Genomic DNA, 19,334 nt, shown 5'->3' with positions numbered 1-19,334 from the left:
TGTTCAGTGCTGCTGATGCTGCAAGTGTTGCTGCTGCGGCTGATGTTTGCGAGACGGAGAGGATAGAAGCTTCTCATGAATCTTATGTAAGTTCATTCATACTCTCCCTGCCGTTTCTAATCACTTGAGTGTGGGTGTTTTCAGTAATCCAATAAGATTTTGTCATCATCTTAATCAGCCAGTAATGATGTTGCTGTCAAGCTTTAGATGATCACCTTTCAAATGGTACTTGCTGTCATTTCAGTGATTTGCTGTGATTGTCCTCCTCCCCAATTGTCTGCAGTCTTCATATTGAGCAGCTGAGTCTACTTTTCATCTCATTCAAATCTTCTACCCATCTCCAGTCTCTTCCAACCATCCACCACCACCAGTGTCTATACTGAGTATACTATGCTCAGCTTCACACACTTTCTATCATGATGAAATCCTGAGTTTCCTGACATCACTTCCCCTTTTTTTGGGCACAGCAATACAATTTTATATTCTAGTTCTTTACAGTACAGTTTTACATTCACCCATTCACACACACATTCGAACAGAGCATCTATTAGCAGCACTTTGTTGCTCTATGAGGGGCCATTCGGGGTTCAGCATCTTGCCCAAGGACACTTTAGCATGCAGATGAGGAAGACTGGGGATTGAACTGCCGACCTTTAGGTTGGAGGACGCGCTCACCTACGTGAGGTTGTCCTTTAAACTAAAGGCAGCACATCAAAAGGTGAGGATCGATTTCTAAATTGCAAATCTATAATTCAACTTTGTCCCTTTTATCATCACTGAAATTCCCAAGTCTAAGCATTTACAGTTGCTAATTGTGTCCTGCAATATCCACAAATGATGCCATTTGATTCAGCATGTTGGGTCTGAAGACTAGTAAAGAACTCAAAGGGTATGGAGTTAACAAGAAGTGAGTTTCTAAACTCTATAAGCAGCATAACCCACCATCATCGCTGACCTTATGTTTCAGTGTCTGTACAAAACAACAGTTCGGAGAGGTGGTCCATATGCACCAGCAAAATAGTGCAGGATGTAGAACATCAGGAACTGTGGACAGTAAAGAGATATGAAACAGAGCTGTGGTTTAGCTATATTGATTTTTAAGTCTGACAATGTACAGTGCTGAATCTTAAAAGTAAACAAGCTGGATCGTGTCACAATAGAGATTCCCCCTTCCTTCCTGGGTTGTATAGGCAGTAGCTCCTGGAAGGTACTGTAAATGTGAACAGTAAAGCTTCTAGTACTGCTTGTTAAGTCTTCAGGTTGTGTAACGCCACTCGAGGGAGTGACGGTGGTGGACAGTGCTTTCATCAGTCCAAAGCCTGATGACTCATATCATTTTTCTCATCAACCCATTCAGTGGCAATGAATGCAATCCCAATTACAGTGAGTCATGTGAATTTTGTTTCAATACTCATTTATTCAGGGTTTTCAAGTTTGAAGATATCATCTTAAGCTATGGGTAGCTAAGCTATTGTTAAACTTCTCTAACATTTGATAGGCACAAATTCCACATGTAACAAAACTGAACGGATTAAGAGGACAGCAGCTTCAGCAGTCAACAGATGTATTGTGATGGCCCAGCCTGTCAGCCGTGCCACACATGGCTGAGGACAGCCAGGCAGAGGCAATCCAGAGGCGTGGTGTTGGAGGGGCGGTACTACCCCAGGGGATCCTCCTGGAGAGCTCCTCCCCTCCCAGGTGTCTCTTGTTGTCTCTCACAGGTGGACTGAGTCAAGAGGCAATCAGGAGCCCTTTAAAAACCAGAGGAAATGGGACCGGAGTCTCTTGAGCCACTGAGGGAGTAGGAACCAGACGCTTTCAAAAGGAGTCTCAGGGTAAGAGGCCAACGGCCTGCCTGTTTATCAGATGAAGAGGATTAACTGCTGTCTTTCTCTCTCGTTGCCATCAGGAAGAGCCCGCTGGAGCCCCAGACCCCAACTGCCAGGCCGGCAAAACTATTTGATTTATCTTTATGCGCCCTCCTCCCTTTTCCCGATCAGTTGTAAATAAACGCCTAATTTCGATTTACCACACACCCCCGTGTCTGACTGCTCTGTTTCCAGTTTGCATACCCACTGTTCTCCTCTTGCAAGGCCGGGCTCCCACATATGGTGGAGAATGTGGGCAGATTGAGTCTTCGCTATCAGTGGGTATACAGAGTTGGAATAGAGCACGTCTGATCGGAAGAGAAGGTCAACCATGGAAGAGATCCTGAGAGCCATTCTGGACTCCCAAGCCACTCTGCAGACAGCTGTGGTAGAGCTGTGTAGAGCAACAGGAAAAACGGAAGAGCGGAAACCAAGAGAGGTGCTGACTAAACTGACGCAAGATGATGACGTCGAGACCTATCTTACGCTGTTTGAAAGGACAGCAACGAGAGAGAAATGGCCAAAAGCAGAATGGGCGAACATCCTTATGCCTTTCCTGACCGGCGAAGCTCAGAAAGCCTGTCGAGATCTTTCAGCTGCAGAGGCTGTGAGTTATGATAAGGTAAAGACTGCCATCCTAGGCCAATATGGACTTAGCCTCCCCGCCAAAGCACAGCGAGTGCATGACTGGAGCTACGACCCTGCTCTCCCCGTCCGGGCACAGGTGATGGGGCTAGTCCGTCACACCAGGAGCTGGCTGGAAGAAGCAGAAGGGCCGCCCATAGTGGACAGAGTGGTGATTGACCGGTGTACAAGAGGCTTGCCAAATGACATCAAGAGGTATGTCGCCCAGCAGGGGCCTCCCAATGTGAACACATTAATAGCCTTAATAGAAAATCACCGAGTGATGGCTAATCTGATGCGGTCAGAAAACAGGCCAAACAATTATAAAGCCAAGACAGAGAGAGAGATGGTAGGCAAAGCTGTCAGTTCCCCACCAGCCCGAACGCCCCCTGGCTGGACCGGACCAGCTGCGAGACAAACCCAGTGGCCTCCTCCAATCCCACGATGTTTTTCCTGTGGCAGAGAGGGACACCTAGCCAGAGAGTGTCCGGATCGGGATGAGCCGATGCCGACAGCTGGGTCTACCGACAACAAGGGTCTCTACTGCCACCACCTCACTACCTGTTGGGCCCATGAGGGAGCACCAGCCCCAAGGTTTCCGGTGAAGATTGCAGGGAGAGACACAGAGGCCCTCTTGGACTCCGGAAGTATGGTTTCTCTCGTTCGACCACAATTCGCCAGTGCCCCCTGGGGTGAAGAGATGGCCGTGTCCTGCATCCATGGGGATACCCGGAAGTATCCAACCTCCAAAATCCAAGTAATCACTCCTCGAGGACGATTCACTCTGCAGGTTGGGGTAGTCGAGCAACTGCCGGTGCCTGTGCTTTTCGGCCGGGACAGCCCCCTCTTCTCCCGCTACTGGCCCGCGGAGGCAATGGACCCAAAATGGCAAACCAGAAGACGACCGGAGAAGAAGAGAAAGTCTTCCGTAGCTCGCCCCGCCTGGGCAGCAGTATCCCCCGATGGCAGCCCAGCAGAAACTACTAATGACGACAGGGAGGAAGCCGTCCACACCCAGACCACAGCAACAGACCCCGAACGGACAGCGGAGATGGAGCCCCTGGAAGACATACAATCAGACGAGGTGTTCTCTCAATTCCCGGAAGTTGAAATGGAGGGAGGACTCAGGCCAGGACAATTCGGCTCGGCCCAGCTGCAGGATCCCAACCTAACCCAAGCCTGGAGAGACGTCCAAGTAATAGAGGGTCAAAAGCAGGCTGGGGTGAGTCAAGTGTCTTTTCCACATTTCATGATCAAGAATAAGCTGTTATACCGAGTAACCAAAAAGAACTCTGATATCGGTGAACAGTTGCTTATCCCCAAAGAGTATGCTTCCAAAGTGTTGTACCTAGCCCACTCCCACTTACTAGGGGCACATTTGGGGAGGGAGAAGACGTATGAACGTGTTCTCAGCCGTTTCTACTGGCCGGGAGTCAAAAGGGCCGTGGAGGACTACTGCAGACATTGTGCCGAGTGTCAAATCAACTCCCCAAAGGTAGAGTACCGAAACCCTCTGATACCCCTCCCCATTATTGAAACACCCTTTAGCAGGATTGCCATGGACATAGTTGGGCCCTTACCGAAGTCTAGCCGTGGCCACCGCTATATTCTAGTTATACTGGACTACGCAACCCGTTACCCGGAGGCCATTCCTCTACGGTCTGCTACGGGGAAGGTGGTCGCCAGAGAGATGTTTCTGCTCTTCAGTAGAGTAGGCCTGCCGGATGGGATCCTTACAGACCAAGGGTCCTGCTTTATGTCCAAAGTGATGAAATGTCTGTGCCAAAGTCTAAAGGTGAGACAAATCAGAACCTCCGTCTATCACCCTCAGACAGATGGACTTGTAGAGAGGTTTAACAAAACTCTAAAACACATGCTGCGCAAGGTGATCGATATTGATGGGAAGAACTGGGACCAACTCCTGCCATATATTCTGTTCTCTATACGGGAAGTACCCCAGGGTTCGACTGGTTTCTCACCGTTTGAGCTTCTGTACGGTCGGAGACCCCGGGGTTTGCTGGATGTTGCCAAGGAAGCCTGGGAGCAGCAGCCGTCCACCCAGCGCAGCATCGTGGAGCACGTGGAGCAAATGCACCACCGAATGACCCAAGTCTGGCCATTAGTCCGGGAGCACATGCAGCAAGCCCAAGCGCAACAAGCAAAGGTATACAACCGGGGAGCCCAGGTGAGAGAGTTCAAACCTGGAGACAAGGTAATGGTTTTACTTCCAACAAATGATTGCAAGTTTTTAGCCAAGTGGCAAGGGCCTTATGAAATACTGGAACGGGTGGGGCCTGTGAATTATCGTGTACGGCAGACAGGCCGTAGGAAAGCCAAACAACTTTACCATGTAAATTTGCTGAAGCCATGGCATGAGCCTCTCCCTGTCCCCTCTAATGTCCTGCTAGCTAACCTGCCTCCCCAGGTCCTCCCGCCAGTGAACATGAGTGACCAGCTGTCATCCAGGCAAGGACAAGATCTCCGAGAACTGCTCGATAGAAACAGAGATGTCTTCTCCGAGGCCCCGGGTCGAACAACAGCCATCGCCCATGACATCAGAACAGAGCTGGGAAAGATAGTAAGGCTACGACCATACCGAATCCCAGAGGCCAGACGGGAGGCCATCAGAAAGGAGGTGAGGAAAATGCTTGACCTTGGGGTGGTGGAGGAGTCACACAGTGCCTGGTCCAGTCCGATAGTCCTTGTTGGGAAGCCGGATGGCAGCATTAGGTTCTGCAATGACTATAGAAAGTTAAATGAGATTTCTCTGTTTGACACCTACCCTATGCCCCGGGTAGATGAGCTGGTCGAGAGGTTAGGACCTGCCCGGTTCATCTCCACGCTAGATTTAACCAAAGGATATTGGCAGGTTCCACTCACCCCACAAGCAAGGGAGAAGACAGCTTTCTCAACACCAGACGGCGCCTTCCACTATCGAGTCCTCCCGTTTGGTCTTCATGGAGCCCCGGCAACGTTCCAGAGGCTCATGGATAAAGTGCTCCGGCCACACCAGGCCTACGCTGCGGCGTATCTGGACGACATTGTAATCCACAGCACGTCATGGGAGAACCATCTGCAGCACCTGGCAGCTGTTCTCCAGGCCTTACGAGAGGCGGGACTGACAGCCAACCCTGCAAAGTGCTGCCTCGCCCTGGAGGAGGCGAATTACCTTGGGTACACTGTCGGACGAGGAAATGTGAAACCCCAGGTAAAGAAGGTGGATGCCATAACAACCTGGCCCCAACCCCAGACAAAACGTCAGGTGAGAACCTTTCTAGGGCTATTGGGGTATTACAGACAATTCATCCCTAACTTTGCCTCTTTAGCGGCCCCCTTACATGAACTGACAAACAAAAGTGCATCCAACCGGGTGAAGTGGACGGAACAGACACAGCTGGCCTTCCATGCCTTGAAGAAAGCCCTCTGCAGCGAAACCATGCTACACACCCCCGACTTCAGCAAGAGGTTTGTACTTCAAACAGACGCGTCAGAGGTAGGCCTTGGTGCAGTCCTGTCCCAAGTACATGATGGATGTGAATACCCCATAACCTTTGTAAGCCGCAAACTGCTTCCCCATGAGAAGAATTATGCAACAATAGAAAAGGAATGTCTAGCTGTTAAATGGGCAATAGACAAACTAAGATATCACCTACTGGGTCGAGAGTTTACATTGGTCACTGACCACGCCCCACTGAAATGGATGGCCTTCAACAAAGACAGGAATGCCAGAATAACCCGTTGGTTTCTACACCTACAGGACTTTAAGTTTACAGTGGAACACAGAGCCGGAAAGCTGCATGGGAACGCTGATGCCATGTCGAGAAGGGACGACTGCCTGTGGTCGGCCGCTCCCCACCGTGGATCGGAGCTGAGGGGGGGGGTATGTGATGGCCCAGCCTGTCAGCCGTGCCACACATGGCTGAGGACAGCCAGGCAGAGGCAATCCAGAGGCGTGGTGTTGGAGGGGCGGTACTACCCCAGGGGATCCCCCTGGAGAGCTCCTCCCCTCCCAGGTGTCTCTTGTTGTCTCTCACAGGTGGACTGAGTCAAGAGGCAATCAGGAGCCCTTTAAAAACCAGGGGAAATGGGACCAGAGTCTCTTGAGCCACTGAGGGAGTAGGAACCAGACGCTTGCAAAAGGAGTCTCAGGGTAAGAGGCCAACGGCCTGCCTGTTTATCAGATGAAGAGGATTAACTGCTGTCTTTCTCTCTCGTTGCCATCAGGAAGAGCCCGCTGGAGCCCCAGACCCCAACTGCCGGACCGGCAAAACTATTTGATTTATCTTTATGCGCCCTCCTCCCTTTTTCCCGATCAGTTGTAAATAAACGCCTAATTTCGATTTACCACACACCCCCGTGTCTGACTGCTCTGTTTCCAGTTTGCATACCCACTGTTCTCCTCTTGCAAGGCCGGGCTCCCACAGTATCATCAGAATTTCAAGTTCACAACAAAGAAGCAATACACAGGACCATATCTATTTCTGCTTTCAGTAGTGAGTATAGGCATATATATGGCATATATACACACGCATTTCTCAATCAACATAGAGTATATCCACTTCTAAATTGGCTGTGGTTCATTAGTGTCCTGCAATATATATTTTTCCTAGCACAGCGAAAACATCACCTTCTTTACTCTGCCTCTGATTTGTAAGCTGGCCTGCATTTGTTTTTTCGCAAATGTAAAGTACATACAGAGTATTCTCACCTTGAGTCTTCAATCCACATATCTGCCATACTAATCCCAGTATACAGACAAATTCTGGAGTTTTGTACATAAATTCTTGCCAGGGGAGGCTGTCTTAGCAGAAGGCTGGAGCTGGAGGAGCACATACGCTGCATCCAGAAGCATAACTCAAAGTATTAGGAAATAATCTGTCACTTCAGAATTATTCACCGAGAATAACTGTCTTCAAAGACAGCAGATGCTTATGGAAGAGTATCCAGGTCATCACAAACTATTGAGTACAAACATAATATCACACTGTTCAGTCTCCATGAAACAAAATGATCTGTGCAAGAATGAACTGGTTCATTTGAGCTGATATAAGTATGTACATGTTGATTAGTTGAGTCATGAGCATTGTGTGTTTCTGGCTAATTCAGGCTCCATAAATCCTCTTCCTCTTTAAAGCACTTCTTTGACACATTTGACCGAGGGTAAAACACCAGCTTGTAGTTTCCACCTGTTATCCCCTCCCTCCATGCCAGAGCCTTCTGCTGTCAACAGCCTCATCACGTCACATTCACCTGACCGAGGCCTCAGAAATGTTTTTATTAATTGACTTTTGACATTGCACAAATGCATTATTGCTTGTGACATTAGTGACTACTTGTTTATTTTTATCCAGTGCAGAGTTCTAGTAACTGAAAACTTATTATTTTCTTTTAAATATTACAGTTAGTTTATATCTAGATGGTAAAAGGATAAATTAGATACATTAAACAAAATAAAGGAGAGTATGTAAATATAAAGTAAATTTAAATGTTTTAATGCTCCTTTAACTATTTTCTTTCCTATTACTCAGAATCATAAGAGCAAAACACAATTTTTTTAAATATTAAATAAGTAATTATGAAATGAATAATGACATTTATAAAGTAAATATTAGGCGAGAGAAGACTGAGGAGGCTGCAGCGAAGCTTTGGGAGAGAATCACCAAGGAAGATACAAAGCATTTGCTGAGGTCTGTGAGTCAAAGACTTCACACAGTCACTGACTGTAAAGGAGCTTCCACTAAATATTGAAATTAATGATTTTTTTTAAACTGTGTGTAGATCTATTCCTTAAAAATACTTTAAACACCAGAAGAGCTGATGATAGAAAAGTTGTAAGTCGTATGAAGTTCTTTCTACAATGATTTCAACCTACTGGGACTTCCCACTAGCATCATTTTATTTCATATGCTGAAGCAAAAAATGTGTAACTGTCCAAACACTTGGCTGTCATTGTAAAATAAGTTAATAGAAATACAACATTTATAGTAAATAAATGCATTTTGCCGTATTTAGGGAGGTAGAGTTATTTATTGGTCTTTTAAATCTGTGTGTGAACTGGGCAAGAACTCGTTACAGTGTGATTAACTCACAACATTTACCTTTTCTAAAACTTCAAATGTATGTCGCCAGATAGCAGGTTACGCCTACCAGGTCTCTTACAACTATATACAGTATACACCCCAAAACTACATCCCTTTACACTATCACTTTGATGACAATTTATAAGTGATTCAATCATAATATATTTCAATCAATCAACCAGGAAGAACACATTTTCCATGCCACTCATCGGATCACACAAAGGGGTGTTTTGTATTTCAGTATTGTCCACAAGAGGACAGCACACAATTGTCCTGATGAGTTTTCGTGAGGTGAGAGGGAGCTTCTTCCTTCTTCGAGAAAAAGTCACGTCATCAGTCTCAGTGACAATCTACTTTCATATTGCGAGGCCCATGGGTTGGCTTCTCGAAAGCAAGTGATAACAGCGGATCATCCTTCACATTGTTTTCGGTTGACACTTTGGTTGTGCATCTGTTAATTACTCTGGTATGAATGTGAATGTAAATGGTTGCTTGTCTGTGTGTGTTGGTCTTGTGATTGACTGCTGTCTTTTCAATAAATATCAGCTGGTTTGAAAAAAACCATAACTCCAGTCCCCCTGCGACCTTAAGACATACTGGACGTATGAATATATCGATTGTGACAATTAGAGTTAAGTCAAAATAAAGTAAAAATAAAGTTTATGTTAAAAACAAATACAAATGTATGCTTTGCGTAATCGTCCATTCCCAGGGTCCCATCTGATTGTTGGTTGGTTGCCCTTAACCTTCACTTTCAACTTGACTTTCCCTTTATTTACTGCCCCACATACAAATATCTACTCAGTCTCTGACATGAACCGTGCTTTCTCTCATCAGTCCAACTTGGAAAGTGACCACTAAGAACTTTCTTTTTGCTATCCTCAGATCAAGCAGGATTTGACTTTAACATAGTGAACCCAAGCTGGGGTTTAAACCTAACTGTTATGCGCCACTACACTGAACCAGATCTGCACCTCTGTAAGGAATAAAATATGCTTCTTCTTATTCTTCTTCTCACGTTTTCCAGTGCAGATTATATGTACATTCTGGACCAATACCATAACTAAGTTACATCTTAGCATTCCACGTAATTCACAGTGGGTGTTGGTCAGTTATCCACTGAGCTACCCTCCCTGATGAGCTACACAGTCTCCTACTCTAGCTCGGTCTGTGCTGTAGTCTAGAGAGGCCATGAGAACTTCACGTCACTGAAGGGGGACCTCAGGCAGCCCAGCACCTCCCCAACAGAAAGGAGCTTCCTCGTTCCTGCTGCCAAGGGCTTTCTGGTCCTTCGGGATTTGCCCTCACCAAGTCAGCTGTCCTGAAGGGAGGAGGACACATATTTGTTCATTTGTATCTAGATATATGGCTGCATTTTTGTACTAAACCACATTTACTAAACCATGACTCTTACATGTCTTTCATTGTAATCTGGATTTCATTTTGTTTAGTTAATGTCCGACATAATTCTGTAATAATGTCCTGTGTAGTACATACAGGATGCTCAACATGTTTATATCATATATATATATATATATATATAGTAAATGGTTTTGTATTATATAGCGATTTTCTAGTCTTGTTGACCACTCATAGCTCTTTACAGTACAGTTTTACATTCACCCATTCACACACACATTCATACAATGCATCTATTAGCAGCACTTTTATGTTCTATGAGGGTTTCAGCATCTTGCCCAAGGACACTTCAGCATGCAGATGGGGAAGACTGGGGATCAAACTGCTGAACTTCAGGTTGGAGGACAACGGCTCTACCCCTCAGCTACATATACATATGTATATACATATATATTGTCTTATCAACCACTCAAAGTGCTTTACAGTACAAGAACCATTCATAAACATTCATACAGTATTTCCACATGCACATTTAGCTGTGTGAGAAAGTCAGCACTTTATATAAATGCTCCAAACAGGCAGCCAAGTCGCACAGTAATTCAAAATCATCAAAGCAAGGTAAGGCAGTTTAAGATGGCCACCATGAAGTGCAGCAACAACAGCTGAATTTTAAATGTGGACCTACAGTATTGGAGCTTGTATCCTCCATCTCTCTCGTCTTCATTTAATCAACTGCTGACACCCATAAAAGTTATAAAATGGCCTCCAACACTAAAAATCTGTAGAAGGGAATATCAAAGATATATATTTTAATTTAGACATGATGATTGGGTCCCACTTGCTATATAAGCCTATTTCAGTTTTTTTTTAGTTTATGGTACATTGAACCACCAAATCTAGTTATAAGACTTTTTTGTTTTTTTTTGCTAATGGAAAATAAATGGACTTCCATGCTCAAGTAATTCTACCTCCACAGTTTTGATTTCGCCATATGCCATATTTAGGTTGTCTCAAGAAGAATATATATATATATAGTGATGTTATTATTTATGTTAAAAGATTAAACATCTAAATGAAACTTTGCAGCCATTTATTGCATTACCTTCCCTCTGAGTGTAAAGCTGTTCCTTATAAGCTCCCCTAAGCTGTCCAGCTTCTCCTGAGACTCCAGACTGCACTGTGTGGACTCCGCCTGGTGCTGCCCACCATTTTGGTTTTCCCAGGAGGCAAAACCTTTATTTTTAGATGTCTTCCTGTGAGTCCTGTATTTCATTTTAGGAAAGGTATGGGAGCCACCATCTGTGGCCCCCCAGTTGTGATCAGGCCACAGGGGTTCAGTCTGGGTGGCCTGGCTGGTGGTGGCCCTCTGCAGGCGCACAGATATTCTCTGTGCTGAACCGGTCATCAGGGTGATGGTCTGAGTGTCCGGAGCTGCCCCTGCTGATGTGACAGCTGGAAACTCAAACACCTCATCCTCATCTGAAGGAGGAAACACAGAAGATAATGAAGTCATGAATTTGAATATGGTGAGCAAAATGTATCTGCAGTGTATGAGGTGATAACAGTAATCACTTCATACACTGCACAAGGTAACATGTAATAACAATATAAAGAAGATGAAAAACTTTCAAATAGCTTTGGTTCTGCCTGGGAGACAGTGACTTGGTGTAAAAAAAGTTGTATCTTATTGAAGTGTGAAAATATTCTGCACTTTTTCTCTCTTCTTTGATACTTCATAAACCACATCTCAAGTATTTGCTGCCTTCAAAAAGAACTCATTAGCTAGTGGTTATGTGGGAAGTTGGGCACACTCTGTATTGACGCTGTGATGGTTAAGTCACAAGAACACTGCTGCTAGTCAACAGCAATATAGACGCTAATGTTGGCATCTGAAAGCGACAGAGGCTAACCCTTCAGCAAACTGGCGGTCAGGTAAGATAATGCAGGAAATTAAAAAGCATAATGAAATATGGACAGAAAAAAGACGCTCTAATTGTGATGAAAAACTCAATATCCCTAAGTGTTGTCAGGAGCGGATGTGTGGACTTGGGCATGGCCAAGTGCCCCAAAACCAGCAATGGCAGCACATAATCTGAGCCATTCTCAAAGCCGCAACATTTTTCATCCTGGGACATGTGAATATGGGCTAAACAAATAAAATGTGATTAATTGATTGATTTGCAGTTATTAGAGCCATTGTTTTGATTTCAAATATTGTATCCAAATAAACAATTTGATGTGATGTTCAGATCCCTAATATAACCAGCAGGTCATTAACAGGTTGTAAAATGGTCTAAATTAGTTCTTTGTAATCAGGTCAAAAGGTATCCATAACATGTGGCAGCATAATTTCCCGTGTTCAGTTTCACAACATATGATCCTTATAAAAATGCATTACAGCATGTTTGTATGTTTGAAACAGACCTTCACAGGTGGGCAGTAAAGGGCTGCTGGGCAGTGAGCTGTGGGTCAGTCTGGAAGGGGAAACACTGCCCACAGAGCCGGACCGGATCAGCTTCCTACAGGCCAGAACCAGCAGCTCCCGACATTGTTTATGACAGTTAACCCCACAGTCTGCAAAGTGAATGGAGACAGGTCACATAAGGGCGAAAAGTGTTAGTGAGCTTCAAAATCGACTGATGACCTTGGAAACGGTCTAAATATAATGTTTAATAAGTCTCTTAAACATCTTGAACTGTCAAGATAAGCCAGTAAGCCACAATGGATGAGACATCCCAGATGATCTGAATGATGCTCAGAATGATTTCCGATGAAGACTCTGTGATAGCGTTAGAAGCTCCAGAACAAATTAGTAGATTTTGTGTTGACTGAACTGTTTACTTACAAACTGCACATTATAAGTTGGGAATGAGCTGAGTTTGGAGTGAAGAAACACTTTTCAAAGGAACAATATTTGCTTGACCTTTCATGGAATAGGTGTGCTTTTAAGGATTCTGTGAGGGTGTGCGTTGTATCATCTTCCTACAGTGTATGATTACCCCAGATCAGTGGTTCTCAAAGTGGGCACTCTCCAGGGGGGCGTCAAAAAAAAAAGTTTTATAAAAAAATTTAAATAAATAACACACACATTCATACAGTGCATTTACTCGCAGCACTTTGTTAATCTATGGGGGGCCATTCAGGGTTCAGCATCTTGCCCAAGGACACTTCGGCATGCAGATGGGTCAGACTACTGCCGACCACTCAGCCACAGCCACCCTAAAGACTCACTCCTTCCTTAGTAAAACCTTTCTGCACTTGCAGCAGGCCTTTTCGTAGCCTAATCTAAGGAGTAATTTGCTCCACAGTCTTTTTTAGAAAGCTCATAGCCCCAAAAGCTAGCCTTCTAGCTAGCTAACTTCTTCCAACTGCAGCTAGCCCTTTTCTCCTTAACACCTATCTTTACATCTTCAATCATCCACCGTGTTGCAACAAATAAAACACCAGCACTTGAATACTATTCTGTGCTGTCCCTGTCTACATAGTGTACTGTTCGTTTTGCTAGGAACCATTGCCTAGCACAGCCTTATTCATTATTCGTGTATGCAATTCGCTCACAGCTACACATTAGAACTTTATTAACATCACACACACTGTCAGCAAACAAATTCAACTATGGAAAAGTTTCTGATTCGTAAAAGTCAGGCAACCGATGCGCCGGTTGCAAAGAAGCCAAAGCTTCGGAAATATGACGAGAGCTATTTTCAGTTTGGTTTCACCGTAACTGGCACAACTGAGCAGCGTCCTCAGTGTGTTTTGTGAGCTGGTTAGGGGCCCCAAATACCCCTAACCAGCTTTGGAGGGGCCCAGCTTGCAAAAAACCCTGGCCCAGATGATCCTCTAATCGCTCGCTCTCCTTGATGCAGTGACGGGCTGGAACCGAGTGACGCTGCCACTGAAACACCATGCTGTCTGATTTACATTTAGGACAATTCCTTTTTATTTACATTTGAGTCTTTTGACAATACAAGTTTATAAAGGAAAGGCAGGCTCTTGTTTGTGTTGGGTAGCCTACCATGACTGGAGACCTGCTACAGATTTATAAGATGTTGTTAAAAACTAATAAATAGGTTGAAGTGTAAACCTTACCTTTGCATTTATAGCCTTGTTTGATGATTCCCCAGAGCTGCAGGTCCAGAAATATGTGGAAGTGCAGAAGGTTGAAACACAAAAAGAAAAAAAAGAAAAAAATATATTAGATTATGAAGAAGAGCAACATTTGCTAAAGACAAACACGACTCGGTAATAAACAGGATGTAATCCTTCACTATATGTCGTGTAATCATCTGACTTCCTGTGTCTTTATTCAGGACATTATCATACATGCTGGGGAGGGGGCATGCAGTCAGGTCAGTTACATTACAGGAGACGTAAATAGTGCAGTGACAGGATGTTAGAAATACACACAAATCCAGCACAATGTTCACAGAAAGTGGGCTTCAGGTATGTCATCTCCTGGTAGTTGTGGATGAATCCTGGTCCCATCTTACACTGGAGCAGTGGGTTAGCCCGAAGAAAATAGGCTATCATTTCATCCTTACTGATCAGTCCATCTCTGAGAGAAAGACAGAGAGTGAGTAAGATGAAAGAAAGACAGAGAGGAGACAGTCGATAACATTTTTCTATTAATTCCTAAGATTAAAAAATGACAACCTAGCAAAGTAATAGATCGCCCCAGGTTTTCCCTCATGCTGCTTTATCACAATGCTTCTCTACCTGTGATCACACCTGCATCTTACATGGGACCAAAAAAAAACTTACCTTTAATGCAAACTACAATGTATTAAAAACACAGGCACACACATTTGGTGCAGGTCATATGTGCAGCGTCATTGAACAAGAAAAAAGCAAACTATAGAAGAAATACCTTCACAAACCATTAGTTCATTCTGAGCCAACATCGTCTGTTTTGAACAACCCCAATTAAAGTCTGTGATGATTTGTCACTGCAGTGAACTCTGCCTATTTAGATAAAGGTGTTTAGTCTGTGTAAGACAATGTGCGTTCCTTTCTCTCACACGGTAAAGTGAGAGACCGCAAGCAACAGTTTTGTGATGATGTTTTAACATCATGTGACGCAAATAAACACAATCTGCGAGTATTTGCCTGTTCTCCTCTAGAAATAAGGAGGAGACTAAAGCCTGAAACATGCTTCTGCGTTTTCACGGGCCCGTAAGCGCAAGAGCCCTTCCGGGTCCCTAAAGCCTGAAACATGCTTCTGCGACTGCGTCTGCGTCTTTTCACGCCGCTGTGGCGCACGTAAGGAGGGATACATAAGCACGTAAGGGACCCGGAAGGGCTCTTGCGCTTACGGGCCCGTGAAAACGCAGAAGCATGTTTCAGGCTTTACGTGCTTATGTATCCCTCCTTACGTGCTGACGGGTGTCGACCCCCTTTTCTAAAATTTACGGCAAAGCTCCGCAAGCTCACTCAGCCCGCAAGGCTGTGATTGGTCTGCTCTACATCCCTTCTGGAGCTGCATTTCTGGTTTCATGCCCCATAATACCGGCAGAAATCACGGAAGATTTAGAAGAACGAATATGGACCAAATAGAAGAGCACTTGGCAGAAGATATCCGATAGTATGATCACTTGTATAACCTGTCACTGACTGGCGGATTTGTCCGCCAGAAAAAGGCTACGAGGAGCCGCAGTGGCTATGTAAATAAACAATCGACGAAGAATAAAGAAGGCGTCTCTAAGGTCGTCTCGACAAAAAGCATTACTCCGCCTAGTGTTCTGGCGCGGAATTGCTTTGTAAGACGCGCAACAGTTGGGGAAGCATGAATGAAAACGAGTCTTGCGCCACAGCGGCGTGAAAAGACGCAGACGCAGTCGCAGAAGCATGTTTCAGGCTTAATGGCTGAAGTGACTACATTTGCTGTGTTGTAGGTGCTGTGGAACCACCGAAGTAAGCAAGTACCATTGTATGGGCCCATAAGCTCAGGGACTTTCACCGGCTTCTCTAGGCGCTATGACTAAGTGCCTTCATTTCAAATGCTACCTGAAGGCGACCAATGGTTGGTTTGTTCACCCTTTATTCCAGGTCTGTGCCAGGACCTAAGTCCCCTGAATTTTATTCTCAGCACTGATTAGCTTTCCCAACACAAATGTCTTGCCTAAGTTCAAATAGTTTAGATCGAGCTATGAATAGAAATGGACGGAAAATGTGATTTATCGTTAATTTACCAATTTTGAAATTGTTTTGCATTTTTTTTGGACACAGCATTAGTAAGCTACATGCTAATTTTAGTAGTTGAGCAATGACAGCCCAGTAATTTGTATCAAAAATAATAAAATACATTGAATGGTACTTCAAGGGACCTGTACTGTTAAGTAAAATCAGCAACAACTTCACTCTTTATTCTGCTGTGTAGGTTAAAACACAACAAAGGAAAGTAACTTCGTTACAAGTGTAAATGTAACATGATTTTGGAAGTAGCTGGAAAGCCATAACGAAATCTGGCTAAACTAGGAGTGTTTCTACATTTGGCATTGCAGACCATATACTGAAAACTAAGGCACACCAGGTGGAAGTCAGTGAAATATCACAGCTAAGAGGTACAGTTAGTGTGTATAATTATTTTTCAGACTCACTGATCTTTGTCCAAAACGCAGAAAGAGTCCAGGAAGGGAAAATTAGCAGCGATGCTCTCAAAGTCCTCTTGAGAAATATATCCATCATGGTCATGGTCATAATTCCTGAAGACAGACTTCCAAAAACCAGAAAAGAAACACATTACTCCAGAAACATTTCATACACATCTAGGTTGTTGCTTTTCTGTGCATATTTTGAAAATGGATGATGTCTACTCACATCCACCACCTTCCTGATGTGTTTATTTACTAGAGAGGGGTCTGGTTTGGTGGTGATACCTGAGGCCCAGTCAAGTGGGGCCAGGGGCTTATTGGGAGTCGTTGGAGAAGACAGCTATGAAAATAATTCACATACACAGGACTTGAAGCACAGAGAAACTGAAATATAACGTGACAAAAGGTAATGAATTCAGATGCTTTGCCATGACACAAGGTTAGGGTCAGTCACCTCCTATTTCTTTTGATCATCTTTCAGATTGTATTTCGGTCATCAGTTCAGTTGACTGGACATTATTTGGAAAGACACACAACATCTGCCTATATAAGGTCTGCCAGCTGACAACACACAAAAGAGCAAAAACCAAGCTGTGAGTTTGAAGGAGCTGCTGGCAGAGCTCAGAAAAAGAACTGTGGCACAGATCTAAGGAGGGCTGATAGTGGCATTGGATCATCATGATGGATTGAGGATCATGGTGGCATCTGATCATGGACTATGATTAAAACAAGACCGCTTGAAATACAATATGCCTACTCACATATTCTGCCATTACTGACATAAACTCTTCCATTTCAGTTGTCATTGCTTCTCCCTTCATCTCTATCAGATATTTTCTTATGTGTAAATTCTATAAACATTGAAACACTTTCCATTACGTTACAAACTGTTTTCTCTAATCAACGTTGTAAATTCTGGTATTTTGTTGATGTCCATTTCTCATCTATTGCACTTCTGTCCATACTGGGAGAGGGACCCCTAACATGTGGCTCTCTCTGAGGTTTATACAATGCTTTTTTTTCCTTTTTTTCTGACTCTTGTTGAGGGTTAAGGACAGAAGGTGTCGCACTTTGTCAAGCTCTATGAGATGAATTGTGATTTGTAAATATGGGCTATACAAATAAAATGTTATAGGGTTATTTATTGATTAAAAATGTCCTACATAAAGGGGAAGATGTTTGGTTGGAGATTCTTCTCACATGCAACAGACACAAATATGAAAAAACCATACCAAAAATAAAATATATCTCCTGATGAAAAAGCAGTGACACACACAAATAAGACACAGACAAAAGGGTGTGTAGTTTGTCCGCAGCAGAATTGATAAGTTCCATCCTGCTTCTCCCTAATGCACAACCCCTCGCCTGAAATCTTTGGGAGAGTTTGTTGCTTTTGTGAATAGGTCAGAGTAGAGAATCTCACACTGCTTCGGTCATGTGTGAAAGACAAGCTGCGGAGAAAGTCCAGACCCATGCTATTGTCATGTCTGAAAATAGCTTAAGAGAGGTGACCGAGAACCTCCTTGTCACTTTTTTACTAAGCTCCATAAATTCTGTGTGGAGATTTGAGAAACTTGTAGAAGGCAACTATCACTGCAGCACTTCATTGATCTAGGCTTTATGAAAGAGTGGCCAAGTGAAAGCATCTCTTCAGTTAATTAGACATGGAAGCATCTAAAAGAGTTAAAGGACTCTGAAACTGTGAGAATGAAGATTCTCTGATCTGATGAAACCAATATTTAACTGTTCAACCACAGCTCTATGCATCACGTCTGGAGTAAACCAGGCACCACCATCATTAAGCATGTTTGTGGTATCTTCATCTGTTCTGTGTATTTCAGCTGCAGGGATGGGGAGACACGAATCAGCATAAATATCAAATTCGTTGAAAATGGTCTCAATCAGTGTGGAAAAACCTGCGCACAAAATATAAAAAAAACCATGGCAATTGACACTTACCAATGATTTGGGGTTACGTGGTTCCCTGAGCAATGACAGCTCATAAATCTCATCTTCTGTGTAATAAAGGTCGAGAGAAAGCTTAAAAAACACAAGATCATGGATTTGATTAGTTCAACAATCATTCTACAGATGGTAGCAGTTTTGTAAATGTTCTTAAAATAGACTAGAACTTTCTGATAGATCACCTTGTATGTTTCCATTATTTCAAAGTTGAATTTCTCCTCAACTTACTAATTGCAATCTACAAAGAACTTTAAAGAAGTTTTCAACCTAGAGTTTCTCAATAACATTTTAGAAAAACAGCTCTAAGAAGTTCTTCTTTTCCCCCCAGCGTGATAACACCATTTTGGCTGAAAGGTTGTTGCAAGAGAGCGGATTCCCAAGAACAGAATCTAACAGGTTCTTTTGATATCACAAATAAAATTTTCAACTGGTTTGAAGTCTCTTGCTCTTTAAGACTGCCTCAAATTTTGTATAATGAACAGCTTCAAGCAACAGTCACAAATTAACTATAGGGACATTTATCCAAATGAAATTGGCCATGACATTTCATCCCAGAAATTCTAATCTTGAATCACTGATGATGTAATTTGGTTCAGTTTAGGGCAAAGATATATTTTCTAAGATGTCTGCAAATAAAAAAACAATCCAAAGCTTCCATTAAAATTACATACAATTTGAGCCCAAAAAGAAAATTTCTGATTGAACAAGAACTCATGTTGACACTGGCTCACACCAGGTGGGACACCCACCAAAATGTTGTTATGTCTATGAGCACTCATTCATATTTCCTGCATTATTACTGAGCAGTCATTATAACATTATTACACACATAGTCAGTAGACATTACT

The 19,334-nt window shown here is 43.6% G+C and overlaps 3 protein-coding genes across 8 annotated transcripts in view; 2 read left to right on the top strand and 1 right to left on the bottom strand.

Annotated features, from left to right (window-relative positions):
* The window catches only part of LOC133966722 (B-cadherin-like), a 57,230-nt gene extending 56,856 nt beyond the window's left edge, over nucleotides 1-374 (top strand). For all 4 annotated transcript variants that reach the window (XM_062401764.1, XM_062401765.1, XM_062401763.1 and 1 more), the window contains 2 exons: nucleotides 8-86; nucleotides 245-374. In XM_062401764.1, coding sequence (XP_062257748.1) covers nucleotides 8-66 — 59 coding nt within the window. In that variant the 3' untranslated portion in view covers nucleotides 67-86; nucleotides 245-374. The remainder of the gene's footprint in view (nucleotides 1-7; nucleotides 87-244) is intronic.
* Nucleotides 375-2,196: 1,822 nt separating this feature from the next.
* On the top strand, nucleotides 2,197-6,514 carry LOC133966718 (uncharacterized). Its single transcript, XM_062401758.1, has 2 exons — nucleotides 2,197-5,957; nucleotides 6,250-6,514. The coding sequence occupies exons 1-2, from the start codon at nucleotides 2,200-2,202 to the stop codon at nucleotides 6,362-6,364; spliced, it is 3,873 nt and encodes a 1,290-aa protein (XP_062257742.1). The 5' UTR covers nucleotides 2,197-2,199; the 3' UTR covers nucleotides 6,365-6,514.
* A 1,491-nt stretch (nucleotides 6,515-8,005) lies between these two features.
* The window catches only part of rasgrp3 (RAS guanyl releasing protein 3 (calcium and DAG-regulated)), a 49,726-nt gene continuing 38,397 nt past the window's right edge, over nucleotides 8,006-19,334 (bottom strand). For 2 of the 3 annotated variants that reach the window (XM_062401761.1, XM_062401760.1), the window contains exons 10-17: nucleotides 18,481-18,561; nucleotides 16,748-16,861; nucleotides 16,528-16,643; nucleotides 14,339-14,486; nucleotides 14,021-14,057; nucleotides 12,356-12,505; nucleotides 11,034-11,410; nucleotides 8,007-9,893 (exon numbers count right to left, since the gene is read on the bottom strand). In XM_062401761.1, coding sequence (XP_062257745.1) covers nucleotides 9,885-9,893; nucleotides 11,034-11,410; nucleotides 12,356-12,505; nucleotides 14,021-14,057; nucleotides 14,339-14,486; nucleotides 16,528-16,643; nucleotides 16,748-16,861; nucleotides 18,481-18,561 — 1,032 coding nt within the window. In that variant the 3' untranslated portion in view covers nucleotides 8,007-9,884. Of the gene's footprint in view, nucleotides 9,894-11,033; nucleotides 11,411-12,355; nucleotides 12,506-14,020; nucleotides 14,058-14,338; nucleotides 14,487-16,527; nucleotides 16,644-16,747; nucleotides 16,862-18,480; nucleotides 18,562-19,334 lie in introns of all 3 variants that reach the window. The other variant, XM_062401762.1, reaches the window with a different exon arrangement.

Source organism: Platichthys flesus, chromosome 12 (assembly GCF_949316205.1).
Source record: "Platichthys flesus chromosome 12, fPlaFle2.1, whole genome shotgun sequence".
Taxonomy (NCBI): domain Eukaryota; kingdom Metazoa; phylum Chordata; class Actinopteri; order Pleuronectiformes; family Pleuronectidae; genus Platichthys; species Platichthys flesus.
The sequence above is the reverse complement of the archived record's forward strand: the minus strand, read 5'-3'. Positions and strand labels throughout refer to the sequence as shown.